This window comes from Antennarius striatus, chromosome 23 (genome assembly GCF_040054535.1).
Source record: "Antennarius striatus isolate MH-2024 chromosome 23, ASM4005453v1, whole genome shotgun sequence".
NCBI classification, from domain to species: domain Eukaryota; kingdom Metazoa; phylum Chordata; class Actinopteri; order Lophiiformes; family Antennariidae; genus Antennarius; species Antennarius striatus.
The window spans coordinates 9,822,501-9,836,684 of NC_090798.1; the positions used below are offsets into that span (position 1 = coordinate 9,822,501).

General features: G+C 51.4%; 1 protein-coding gene across 1 annotated transcript; it reads right to left on the reverse strand.

The window, feature by feature from the left end:
- Window positions 1-2,806: 2,806 nt before the first annotated feature.
- corin (corin, serine peptidase) lies at window positions 2,807-14,077 on the reverse strand. Its single transcript, XM_068308657.1, has 24 exons — window positions 13,958-14,077; window positions 12,786-12,927; window positions 10,828-11,148; window positions 10,266-10,377; window positions 10,066-10,170; window positions 9,482-9,669; window positions 9,283-9,396; window positions 8,717-8,824; window positions 8,495-8,605; window positions 7,959-8,081; window positions 7,586-7,699; window positions 7,257-7,488; window positions 7,039-7,181; window positions 6,841-6,948; window positions 6,577-6,690; window positions 6,384-6,494; window positions 6,177-6,300; window positions 5,742-5,870; window positions 5,615-5,664; window positions 5,358-5,544; window positions 5,122-5,284; window positions 4,927-5,035; window positions 4,686-4,819; window positions 2,807-4,608 (listed from the first exon to the last, which is right to left on the reverse strand). Exons 1-24 carry the CDS (start codon window positions 14,018-14,020, stop codon window positions 4,426-4,428), a joined length of 3,288 nt encoding a protein of 1,095 aa, XP_068164758.1. The 5' UTR covers window positions 14,021-14,077; the 3' UTR covers window positions 2,807-4,425.
- Between the last annotated feature and the right edge of the window lie 107 nt (window positions 14,078-14,184).

Genomic DNA, 14,184 nt, shown 5'->3' on the forward strand with positions numbered 1-14,184 from the left:
GTCACCAGGAGTATGTTAATAACAGCATGTGTGTGACTCAACAACACGCACACACAGACACACACACACACACACAGACACACACACACACACACGCATACTGAAGCCAGGCATTAGGGAAACACTGGTCGCCGTCAGCGGCCTTAACACCAGACTGTAACACACACACACAAGCAACGGCGGTGCATTCATGGTCACCGGCAGACGACACGTCTCATTGTCATGGAGATAATGGCAGGTGTGTGTCGCCGTGTGCGTCTTTGTTCCATGATTAACGCAGAACGTCACGTCTGCTGCCGGCGCTCTGAGGCGGATTCATTCGTTGCAGGAAGTAGTCCCGACCGTTCAAAGTCAAAGTCAAAGTCAGCTTTATTGTCAAATGTACCATATATGCACGACATACAACTCAGATGAAATTGCAGTCCTCTCTGACCGACGGTAAACAGGCAGTACAACAGGCAGTACAACACAGACAGTACAACAGGCAGTACAACACAGACAGTACAACAGGCAGTACAACACAGACAGTATAACACAGGCAGGGCAATACAGGCAGTACAACTCAAGCAGTACAACAGGCAGTACAACACAGACAGTACATAAGACAGTACAGCACGAAGTATTAGATGAAACGCAAGGGATGGTAAACATCTCCATACACTCCTTAATCCCATAGGGGAAGTGACGTGTGCGCAGTCCCTGAGTTGACGGGGGGAGACAGAGATTGGTAGTCAGGTACTGGGGAGAGGGCAGGGCAGTGTGAGGGTAGAGTTCAAGGCTATGGCAGGGGGCAGAGCAGAAAGGGAGATGAGCCTCCTGACCGCCTGGTGAAAGAAACTGCCCTTGAGCCTGCTGGTTCTGGCCCGCAGACTCTGCAGTCTCCTACCTGATGGCAGCAGGCTGAAAAGGCTGTGAGAGGGGGGGGGGATCACCTGCAATGCTGATGGCTTTGCGTGTGTTTGCGTGTGGAGAGAGACACTAGTGATCTTTTCAGCTGCTCTCACTATGCGCTGCAGGGTCTTACGGCAGGAAACGGTGCAGGTGCCGTGCCACACAGTGATGCAGCTGGTTAAGATGCTCTCAATGGTGCCTCTGTAGAAGGTGAGCATGATGGGGGGTTGGGCTCTCACTCTCCTCAGTTTGCGGCTTTTTTGGCCAGCGATGCGGTGTTATAGTCTCAGGACAGGTCCTCGGAGATGTGCACACCCAGGAACTTGTTGCTGCTGACCCTTTCCACTGCAGCACCGTCGATAGTGTGATGGTGCTGGAGGTGTTGTTACCAACTCGAACTGCTTGTGGTCTCCCTGTCAGGAAGTCCAGTAGCGAGTTGCGTAGGGAGGTGTTGAGTCTGAGCTGGTCCAGTTTGTGGATGAGCTGCTGGGGGATGATTGTGTTGAATGCTGAGCTGAAGTCCATGTACAGCATTCTGGCGTACAACTCTTTCGTGTCGAGGTGGGTGAGGGTTGAATGTAGGGCAGTGGAGATGGCGTCATTGGTCGAGCGGTTGGACTGGTAAGCGAACTGGAAAGGGTTGAAGGGAGGGTAGACTTTATGTGGTGCATGACTAGCCGCTCAAAGCACTTCATGAGGATGGGAGTGAGTGCAACCGGGCGGTAGTCGTTGAAGCCAGATGGGGGTGACTTCTTCCGGACTGGGATGATGGTGGTGGCTTTGAGGCAGGTGGGGACAACAGCCTGGCTCAGGGAGATGTTGAAGATGTCTGTGAAGATATCTGTGAGCTCATCAGCACAGTGTCTCAGGATACGACCAGGAATGTTGTCAGGACCTGGGGCTTTTTGGGCGTTGGTCCTTCTGAGGACTTGCCTCACGCTGTCCAGAGAAAGCGTCAATGCGTGGTCGCCAGGAGGGGGTGGACTCTTCTGTGCCGGGATGCTGTTGTCTGCCTCAAAGCATGCAAAGATATCATTCAGCTGGTTCAGCAGAGTGGTGGAGCTGTCGCAGGACTGCGGAGGGGTCTTGTAGTCCGTAAAGGACTGAATCGCCCGCCACAGGTTCCTGGTGTCTCTGCTGTCGCTGAAGTGGTTGGCGATCCTCCTGGAGTACTGTCTCTTGGCCACTCGGATGCCTCATGACAGGTTGGCCCTCGCTGTTCTTAGGCCCACCTCGTCCCCAGCTCTGAAGGCCGCATTTCCGTGCCCTCAGGAGCCTGTGGTTTCAGCGATTCATCTTCAGAATCCCATAATACTCCCATCATCCCCCGCAACACAAGCGAGCTTAGCCGTCACTGGCTAGCATAAAAAACATCATTATAACATCTATAGCTACCACTAGACTAGCTACTATTAGCCAGCTAACATATCATTACAACTTCAGCTACAGTTAGCTTTGTGATCAGTTGCAAGCTAAGATAAAGTTTTGTCTTCAGCTATGCTTTGCTCAGCGGTTTCTGGCTAGCTTACATTAGCAAATCATTATTTCTCAAGCTACAGTTAGCTTAGCTGTTACAAGCTAGCTATCAATGAGTGTATTTGTGTGTTTTCATCATTCATTAGCTTTCTTTAACCCAGAAAGCTAACTAGCGTTGCGCTAGCTGCTGGATGTGGCATCTGGGCTACGGTGGATCAATGGGGTCACGCCCGTATCCGATGAAATAAGTTTGTGTGATTTCAACGCAGTTTTTTCGCTGTGACGTCTTTCCGTCCGAATGTTAGTAACATTTTTGTTATTCAGGATTTGAGAAACAAAGAAGGGTTTTGAAAATATTCATCGCATCAAAATAACTTTTTTGTGTAAAATTTTTTACCCAAGAGTTTTTTTCTGGGTTTTTTTTGCCTTCATTCTTTATTTTGATCCACCGTCTACATGAGTCACCAGCCTGAGCCAGTCTGGAAAATCACTGGACAGTTCCACCCTGCAAATACAGGAAGTAGTTGCTACTATTAGCGGATGGGAGGAAGTGGAACTGTCCTGCGCTGTGATTGGTCAGTGGCGTTGAGTCACTCTCACACAGATGACAGAGTGATTTTTATTGGTGGGTTCACTGATACAAACCAAATATTCACGTGTACACAACATCAGAAGCTACAGATCACATGATCATTGTCATCATCATCATCATCATCATCGTTATCATCACACACCAACAGCCCTGTGTAATTAGCATGACATACAAAAAGCCGTAGAAAAATACTCTTAAAAAACCAAACAACAACAACAACCACTTGGAATGTTCTGGGTTTCGCTAACGTTAGCATCAATGGGCAATTTGTTGGGACGACTTAAAGAAAGGATTCAGACCTCTAGAGGGACGGATGAAGAGGAAAGAGAGGGATCAAGACTTTAGCTGCAGAACAAACGTTAGCTTGGAGCATCTCATTAACAACGTCTATCAAACATGAAAGGATCTGGCGTTAACTGTTAGCAGTTAGCTGATAGCCGGCTACATCACCACTGTGTGAGCTGAGTCTGCTTTAACTTAAGCTACATGTGAACCAGTTCAAACTACTGTTAACACCTGCTAATTTCATGAAGACATTTATTAGCGACCCATGTTAGCAAGACGCTATATTTGTGCTTCACATCCTGGCCAGCGCTAACGTGACTGGTCAGTTTGAGCCACAGACAGTCATCTTATTTCAACGTGAAGCAGGCGGTTGGCTGTTAGCTTGGTACTCTGTTAGCTGTGGCTAATCAGAAGCTAACAAGCTGATAATTTATGAAGCTTCAGGGATCCTGACAAGAGATTTCTTCGTACTTCCTGTTGTCCATCGAAGTTACCAAAACAAGTTGTTCAGAAACAGAACGACCTCTCTCTCCCTGTCATCTCTCTGTCGTCTCTCTCTCACACACACACACACACACAGTATGACATTATACAGGTAAGAACCGCTCAGGTGAAAGACAGGCACTAGAAAGAGAAGCATTGTGGGTCGCTGAGTGCTCAACGGGTTAACATTAGCTAGCAGCTGTTAGAAAGTGGGCGCTGATCACCTGATCGTTGTGTCTTTAGGGTCTCAGCTGCTTCAGTTCTCGATTAGAATCCATAAAATCGTAACAAATGTGACTCAAACAAATAAAAACATGTGAAAGCAAAAATTAACGTTTTGTTAATTCATTAAAAAGTTCAAATTCTACTGAAGTGTGTGAGGGATGGGCGGTTACTTATTGGGGGTGCACAGCATATTATCAGACATAATGGCATCATCCTCATGATGGCGTTTGCGGACTGACAGGAGGGTAACTCAGTTCAGGTACTCACAGGAACTCAACGTCAACAACAGCTGTTCTACTGCTAGCTAACTGGCTAGCATCTCTAATGCTAGCTAACACTAGTTAGCATCTGAAGGCTATCCGTATAGATATAGGCACAGGACGAGGAACTGAAGGTGTCTGTGTGAGCTTAACAATGACATCACTTCCTCCTGGAATGCTGAGACAGGAAGTGGTGTGGCGGGACAGGAAGTGTCAGTCGGTGAGGTACGTGTGAACGTAGATCTGCTGGCGGATCCAGGGCGTGAAGTGGGTCACATTGCTGTAGACGCCGGGGCCCTGAACCTTACTGAAGCACACGCTGCCCCAGGACGTCAGGCCAAACAGCGTCCAGCGGCCGCCGCCCCCCTCACACACCAGTGGCCCTCCACTGTCGCCCTGTACACACACACACACACACACTGGTTAGGAGTGGTCTCTGGTGTGTCACGGTTCTGATGGATCTGGACCAGTACCATGCATGAGTCGACGGTCCCAGCATCGTAGCCGGCACAAAGCATTCTGGGTGTGATAGTCTTCATGTCGAAGTACGACTGACACTGAGACAGAGAGATGATCCGAACCTCGCCCTCTTGGAGCTTAAAAGGCACTGTACACACACACACACACACACACACACACACAAATGAAAAATAAAATACTGTTGGTGACAAATCGATAACAGCAGTGTGTGTGAATGCATGTGTGTGTGCTCACTCCGGTTGCCCATGTGACCCCAGCCAGTGATGTAACAGTAGGCATCGGCCGAGGCCAGCTCCTCGGGTTCAGGCAGACAGACGGGTCTGACGAAGTCCGTCTCCTCTACCTGAGAACACCACCGACACCGATCAATACCTGTGTGTGTGTGTGTGTGTGTGTGTGTGTGTGTGTGTGTGTGTATGTCTGTGTGACCTCTGAGTCCAGCTGTACCACGCTGATGTCATAGTCGACCACTGCCCGGTTGTAGCGCGGGTGTACGATGATGGAGCGCACCCGGCGGCTCTGGGTGTGGTCACTGGGGTGATCCAGATTGTTCACGCCAAGAACCACTTTCCACAGGTCGGCGCTCTCCCTCCTGGCGACACACGGTGCCCGTCAGACAGCGCTGCACACGCACACACAAACACATACACACACCGCCGTCTCACCCCTCGAAGCAATGGGCGACTGTCAGCGCCCACCGTCGGGCAATCAGGACGCAGCCGCAGACGTGGCCGCTCTGACCGCTCTGCAGGGAACACTGCCATGGCCACGCCCCCTGCCGCGACACCCGTCCACCCAGGATCCTCTTCTTCCTGTGGGGGCGGAGTGCCATTGCCGGGCGGAGGCCGCACTCTGAGGGAGAGAGGAGGCGGGGTTAGCGTTCACTCTCACCCAAACAGGAAGTGACAAAGGGGGTGTGTACCGTCTCGGGTGCAGACCAGCGACACCCTCCTCCTGGAGTGGCAGGCGTGGCTGTGGACAGACAACAGTCAACCAGATTAGAGCAGCCGGCGGGGAGGCGTGGCCTCCAGAGGCGGTACCAGCGCTACCTTCTCTTCTCCAGCCGCGCCTGCAGCGCCAACCCATTCCGGAGGTTCCAGTCGGGATGGACATGTAACCAACGGCGACGGCCTGGGATGCCAGGCTGGTCAGTTACCATGGAAACAGAGGAGGGAACTCTGGAAACAAAGGCGTCATGAGTGACACGTGTGTTTGTTTCAAAATAAAAGTCCTTTTTAACCAGGCTTTTATTGTGAAATAGGCTGGATCGACCAATCAGGGCTTTCAATCAGGACCTTCTAGCTCATTGATCCGTGAATAGTGACCCGCTCCGGGTCTCAGTCTGACCCACGGGTCTGACCTGGTTCCCGTTTTAGGGTTTGGGTTCTGGTTCTAGGGTTTTTGGTTCTAGGGTTCTGGTTCTAGGGTTCTGGGTCCTACGGTTCTGGTTCTAGTGGTCTGGTTCTGGGTGTTACTAACCTTACCCTAGTCCCAGCTGGTTGCAGGTCAGGACACTCAGCTCGTGGTTCCACTCGTCGGCACAGACCTGATACTCAGCTGCTGTCTTCAAAACCGTCAGAACCGAACCCGACCGATCAGACAGGAAGACTGGAGGGACAATCAATACCCATCAGCACCACTGATGTATGTGTGTGTGTGTCTGTGTGTGTGTGTGCGTGTGACACACCCACCACAGTCCCACTCGTCGGAGCTGTCGGAGCAGTGTTTGCGTCCGTCGCACCACAGCGTTCGGTGGACACACTGGTGGTTGTTGCAGGACAGCTCGTTGTCGCTGCACGCCGCTGAGGACACACCCATAACTGATCAGTGCGTGGACGACTGATTGATTAACGATCGTGTGTGTGTGACGACGAACACACTCACAGCAGTTGGCTTCGTCCACCAGCAGGGGGCAGTCTGGGAAGCCGTCACAGATCCGACTGGACTGGATGCACACCTTGCTGCCGGGACACTCCCACAGAGCGCGCTCAGAACAGCCTAGCAACAGGTGACATCATCAAGGCCAACACCAATTACCATCAATACCAACCAGATGGGGCCTGGAGTACCAGTAATGTAGTACTGTACTACAGGTAGTAGTACTGGTTCTACTGGTTCTACTGGTTTTACTGGCCGTGCTATTCTCACCACACTCGTCCTCGTCGCTGTGGTCGTCACAGTCCAGGTGTCCGTCACAGCGTTTGCTCGCCAGCACACAGCGACCCGAGCGACACTTGAAATGGCTGGGGGAGCACTCTGTCGTCACGGCAACACAGGAAAAACAACCAGGAAATGAATGAAAGTGCATTACAGTGGATGGATGATGGCGATGGGTGTGGTGCGTACCATCAACGCCCGCCTCCGGCAGCAAACAGGTAGCGTTCCCGCCCTCCTCTGGAAATTGACTGCAGTCAGAGTCCTCAGGCCACTGCAATCCCACAATGCCGAGCACCGACTCACACTTCGCTTTAGCGTGACGACACAAGGACCTGAGGGAGGGAGGAGGGGAACGGTGTGAGAAGCCAGTGGAGCGGCGGGCGAGCGGCAGGCGAGCGACGGGTTACCTGCAGGGCGGGACTCGCTGCAGGGTCACTGGGTCACACCTGGGCACCAGCAGGGTGCAGGCGTAGAACATGAGGTACTGGTAGCAGCCCGTCTGCACCAGGGCGGGGAACAGCGACGCCTCCCAGGACACGGAACTCTCCCGCTGGGACAGGTGCCCCAGGTAGTTGGGGTAACTGGTCAGGTTGTAGGGCAGGTTCATGCACAGCTCCAGGCTGATTGGCTCACAGCGGCCTGAAAACACACAGCGCAGTGGTTATACATCCTGTGATGTCACAGGCGGTGGGCGTTACCCCAACACACCTGAGAGACCTCAGCAGAGGGAACTCACTGCAGGTGATGCTGCTGTTGTTTCCGTGGTCACAGGCGGAGCCCGCCCCCCCACAAGACGACGGACAGGAAATGGAGGAACAGCTGGTCTGACCTGGAACACACACACCCTGAGCTGGAACACACACACACACACACACACACACACACACACACACACACACACACACACACACACACACACACACACACACACACACACACACACACACACACAAACACAATAAAGAAGAGTGAAAAAGGTGGACAGGCAAGTGTGTTAGGTGAACAGGTGTAAACAGGTGTGACTGGTGAACAGGTGTGAACAGATGTGACAGGGGTGAACAGGTGTAAACAGGTGTGAACAGTTGTGAACAGGGGTGAACAGGTCTCACTCGGCTCTCTGCTGCAGTGCTCTTCATCGCTGCCGTCTTTACAGTCATCTTCACCATCGCAGCGAAACGCAGACGGAACACACTGACCGTTCCTGCACTCCAGCAGACCCTGACTCTTGCAGGCTGCACACACATGAACGCACACATGCACGCACAAACAAACAAACACACACACACACAGATATTCATTTCAACAAACTGTTAATCAGTTGGACACATCCATTATTAATTTCATGAACAGACGGTTTATTCACTAGAAAATCAATCTGGTTTGACTTCTAGCCTATACCAAACAGCCTACACCAGTTTGACCCAGGTTTGACTCCCAGTCTGAACTGGTCTGACTCCGGTTTAACCTCCAGTCTGGACAGGTTTGACTCAGATTTCACTTGCAGTTTAAACAGGTTTGACTCTGGTTTGACTTACAGCCTAAAACGGTTTAACTCCAGTTTGACTTCCAGTCTAAACCAGTTTGACTCCCGTTTGACTTGCAGTCTAAACCGGTGTGACTCCTGTTTGACTCTGGTTTGACTCACAGCAGTTGACCTCGTCGCTCTTGTCCAGACAGTCGTGGTCGCCGTCACACAGCCAGTCTCTGGAGACACAGCGACCATCGCCACAGCGATGCTCGCGACTCAGGTCACACACTGGACATACAGCAGGTCATTTGAAACAGCACATCTCGCCATTGGTTAGCACCAAAAATCAGGACAAATAGGGTCCCAGATCACATGATCGGGGTGGGTGGGGCCTCTCACCACAGTTGAGTTCATCGCTCAGATCGCCACAGTCGTCGTAACCGTCACACACCAGAGCGGGCGAGAGACACCGACCAGTGTTACACTGAAACAGTCCATCTGAACACACTGGAGATGGGAGGGGGGACAGAGAAAGAGACAGGATGTGATGACATCACTGCTTCTCCTTCTTTGTTTCTATCTCTTTCTCTCTCTTTGTTTTGAATATTGACTTCTTCTTTTCTCTCTTTTTGTTTTCGGGTTGTTTTATTTCTTCCTCCTTTCACAGTGAGGTCAGCAGAGGGCGAGAGACATTAACTAAGGGATAACTTTCTCTCTCCACATTCTAGCGCCTATAGTCTCCTTGTGTTGCCACGACAACCACAACACACACAACCTGTCATCCAATCAATCACCTACAAACTTGTCCCCATGACAACGGCTTTAGAACTTCATCGGCTGTTTATACAGCGTGTGTGTGTGTGTGTGTGTGTGTGTGTGTGTGTGTGTGTGTGTGTGTGTGTGTGTGTGTGTGTGTGTTTGAGTGTGTGTGTTTGAGTGTGCGTGTGTCTGCATGTGTTTCTCACCACAGTGTGTTTCATCGCTCCAGTCGTCACAGTCGTTGTATCCATTACACACCAGTTTCTGAGGGACACAGATTCCAGTGGCACACAGGAAGTGGTCTTTGCCGCCACACATGGCTGTCAACCAATGTAAGCACATTTAGAATGTGATGTCATCAAACCACCTGAATGGCAGCGTGTGTGTCTGTATGTGTTCACCCACAGGGTTTCCCTTTGATCTGTCTGGGAGTGTAACAGGTAGAAGGGGCGGGGCCTGTGGTTGCCATGGTGATGTTACTGAACTGTGAGCAGCGCAGGAAGTCGGGCCAGGACGCGTTAAACATCTGGAGGACGGGTTCACACCCCTCCCTCGCCGCCTCGCAAAAGGACGCACACGGCAGCAGCACACGCCTGACACACACACACACACACACACACAGACAAACACGCACACACACACACACACACAGATAAAACAAACTAATTCATGTGGGTCAGCACCTCTAGCCTATCTAACGTTAGCACGTCTACAACTAATGGTGGTACATGTGCAGCCATGATTGCAGCTAACATTAGCTAACACTAAAAGCTAACATTAGCTCGTATGGAACTAATGCTAAAGCTGACATTATGATCATTGATTGGCTGTTAACTAAAAGAATGCTGGGTCAGGCCGTTGTGACTTGCCCTTTCTGGTTCTGGTTCTGGTTGTGGATCTGGGACTCTCTGTGGTTGTCTGGACCCAGTCTGACCGGACTGTGTGTGTGCATTACCTGGTGTGTGTTTTATCTGGTGTGTGTGTGTTACCTGGTGAGTGTGTCGTCGGCGGCGATGCATTCGGGCAGCGCCAGCGAGCATCCAAACAGCATGATGTGTCGGTAGCAGGAGAGTCGGCTGAGGTAGCTGAAGAACCTGAGGAGGATAGTGCTAGTCACGCCCACTAGACCGGGTCAGGCCACGCCCACTGCAGCATGTTGGGCCACGCCCCCCAACGCACCCTGCCTTACCTTAGCAACATGTCCACCTCGGAGCTCTTCACCACGGCAACCGAGGACGACAGCCATGTTTGGTTGTACGGCAACATGTGACACTGGGGCTCAGTGATCAGCTGACAACGACCTGTAGACAGATGACGTCATCACCACCACCTCTGACATCATCACCACCACCTCTGACATCATCACCACCACCTCTGACATCATCACCACCACCTCTGACATGATCACCTCAACCAAAAGCCTCTGGTTTCTCACCTACACTTAGCTAACTGACCAGCCGACAGTAGCCGACGCTGAACAGCTAACTGTTAGCTGGTGACCGCCCAGCAGCCAATCAGAGTGCTGAACTGCCTGGAGCTCATTAGCATTCACCGCGCCTCCCCATGAGCAGACTGAAGGACGGAACGGAGACGAGGTGAATGTTAAGATAGAAACACACACACACACACACACACACACACACACGTACGCACGCGCGTGATAGTGGGATTTGTAGTTTTAGGGACGTAGCAGCAAATCTATGGAGCACCCTCCTTAGTTTCCATTCCATTCCAACTACATTTGCAGGTACCTGAGTCAGGTGCTGATGTGCTGCTGGTTGACCAGGCGGTGCTCAATGATGGCACCGAGGTCAGCCAATCAGGAGGTTTCTGGGTGGGCGGGGCCTGAGAAGAGGTTGGAGGAGGGCCGGTAGGAGCAGCAGGTGTGCTTTGGTTCCCGCCCCTTGTGGTGTCTTCATCATGGTGGTTCGCTACCAATGAGGTCACGTTGACCATATCGTAACTGGAGGAGGCGGGGTTTGTGCTGTTGTCACGGTAGCCAGGATGACCATCTGCAATAGGCTCTGGGGAAGGGAGGGCGCTGGAGTCCAAGAGGCCACGCCCCAATGTACCTGCAGAAGAACGCGACGGGCCAATGAGAGGTAAATTCATGTTGGGAGTCAACATGCCACGCCCACTTCACATTACCCCGAAAGTTCAAAGGTCAGAAACAGGTTCCGCTTACTCCAGTAACAAATACACTCACACACTAAAACACACACACACTCACACACACACACACAGCTACACACATGCACACATACAGTAGAACTACACACAGACACACGCAGAAATACACACACAGACACACATACATAGAGCTCTACACACACACACACACACACAGTCCTGGTGTGTTCATCAATAAACTATTTGTCAACAAATGTCTGATGATGCCAATCAGTAACCAGACAATGTCACACGTCAATAGCAGACGCTGAGCCGGCCCCCTGACGGTGGGACATCCCATAATATCCTCCTCACATAAAGGTTAAGTGTGACGGTCACGTGACCTCAGGCAGCTGTCGTCTCCATGACGAATGAGCCTACAGCTGCTGCCATGGCGACGCTGCTGGTGAGCAGAATGAGGGCACGAGATGTTACACAAACAAACAAATAACAAAGAACTAACTAACAAACAAACCAACAAACAAACAGGAAACAGCCATCAAAAAACAAAATGAAAGAAAGAGAAAGGTGAAGAGGATGGATAAGAATGAAGGAGGGAGGAGAGGAGACGAGGAAAGGATGAAAGGAAGGAAGGAAAGGAAGAAAGGATGAAAGAGGAGAAGGTCGACTTTTACTACCTGTGTAAATATGTGAAATTCTTTCTGTTTAACTTCTTCCCCTTCCCCCACTGTCATGGTGATGAGACAAGGAATGACACACACGCACACACACACACACACACACACACACACACACACGCACACACACACACACAAACACACACACACCATGTAATTAACAGAGCTGTGAATGAATGAGAGAACATGAATGTGTCGTCTCTCCTCCTACACTCCTCCATCAGCCTGTTCAGCATCCAACCATCCATTGTCCATCCATCCATCATCTATCATCCATCCATCATCCACCCATTTTCCATCCATTCATCATCCGTCATCAATCCATTCATCTATTATCCATCCATCTATCCATCATCCATCCATCATCCATCCATCATCAATACATCCATAAATCATCCATCCATCGTCCATTATCTATCTATCCATCCATCCATCATCAATTCATCATCCATCCATCCATCATCCATCCATCCATCCATCCATTATCTATCTATCCATCCATCCATCATCAATTCATCATCCATCCATCCATCATCCATCCATCCATCCATCCATCCATTATCTATCTATCCATCCATCGATCATCCATCCATCCATCATCAATTCATCATCCATCCATCATCCATCCATCATCAATTCATCATCCATCCATCATCCATCCATCCATCGTCCATTATCTATTTATCCATCCATCCATCGTCCTTTATGTATCCATCCACCCATCCTCCCACAGAAGAAACCAACCCGTTTGAAGTAGAGACTCCATCCAGAAACCGTTAGCTACCTGTAAAGCCATTCAGAAACAGTTGCTAACAGAATGCTAAATGCTAATGACGCTCAACCTTATTACTTCATGGGTTCTGATTGGTCGCCGTAGGGCTTCCTATCGTACCGCAACCTACCCGTCAGGACCAGCACCAGCAGCAGGCCGGCCAGCAGGCTTGCCGTCGGGACCAGGATGTAGACCAGCCGTCGAAGGTGATTGGTGGATCCCAGCTTGTGAGGACACACATCCCCGCCCATCTTGGCCTCGCCTCCTGAAGTCTGTGGGACACACCCACACCGGGTCAGGACCCTCAGCCATCACATCAGTGGCGAGGGAGGGCGTGGTCAGAGGCTCAAGCCCCGCCCCTTCAGCTTGGGTTATTTTTGCTGAGTGGGGGCGTTTGTGTCTCAGAGTTTCCGCTGGACCCACTGGAGTTATTTTTAAGAGACACTCGACACCAGCCCTCCCCTGCTCGCCCTCGCTCCCCCCTGCTCTCCCCCGTTCGCCCTCACTCTCCGTTCAATATACCCATCGATCCAGGATTTAACGGACGCGTTCCAAACAAAAACTTTCACACCTGATCGATAGGACGAAATTAAAACTGTCTTCAAACTGGAACTGATTCAAAGACTTTTATTTTGAAGGCCGAGATGAGGCTAATCCGAGTTTTTAGGGCTCCGCCCCCACATTAAAGAGGGCGGAGCTTCTTCCTCAGCTGTTATCAAATGTTCTTCTGGTTCCGGACCAGGAGAGCCTGATCCCTGATCGATGATCGATCAGTTGATCAGGTTTGGGGGCGTTCCCACCGGCTGTAAACACTTGTTGATTTGTTTATTGGAGAATAAACAAACATGGGTCAAGTGTCGGACCGAACTCCAGAGGTCCGGTACCCGGTCCCGGTTCTGTCGGCATGTTGGTCAGCAACCAATAGGACGGCAGGATGCTGGTTTGTTTATGTGCTGAAGGTAAACAACAACAATTATTCTCGTTTCACTCTCGCTTTAACGTCCTGCTGATTCAGCTTCAGAACCGGGACCGGAGTTGAGTTCTGTCCGGTACCGGTGTAGGTGGGGTTGCTTGTTCATTATTAACGTGACTTTAGGAATAAACGCCAGAAGCGACCGAAACCCCGCCTACCGGCGGCAGCCGGTGGCTTCGTGAAGCCCACCGGTCAAACGAACCGATCCTCCTCCTCAACACGTGCCACCGGGCCGCCGGTGGACGTCTGCTGGACGCTGATTGGCAGTTAATCAGCGGCTCCGGTGGAACGGAGGACGGGCTCAAGGGCAGCGGGGGGTAGAGACTCACCGTCACGCGCGCCGCTCCGCTGAAGGTGACACGCGGGCAGCTCTCCAGCCTCGCGGACAACATGACCCGATGCCGCCCGCCTCCGAGCGCGAGACCATCCCTCTGGCTGCTGCCCGCGAGGCTCCGCCAACTAACGGAACGTGAGACGCGCTGGCTCCGCCCCCTCAGACTCGACCTCCACCTCCCTCTCTCTCCTCTCTCTCTCTCTCTCTGTCTCCATCTGTCTC

Coding starts and splice junctions, on each gene's coding strand:
- corin (XM_068308657.1), bottom strand. CDS start 14,020: ATGTTGTCCGCGAGGCTGGAGAGCTGCCCGCGTGTCACCTTCAGCGGA. Junction 6,301..6,383: donor CTCCGACGAGTGGGACTGTG/GTGGGTGTGTCA, acceptor TTGTCCCTCCAG/TCTTCCTGTCTGATCGGTCG. Junction 5,036..5,121: donor TGGTACAGCTGGACTCAGAG/GTCACACAGACA, acceptor TGGTGTTCTCAG/GTAGAGGAGACGGACTTCGT.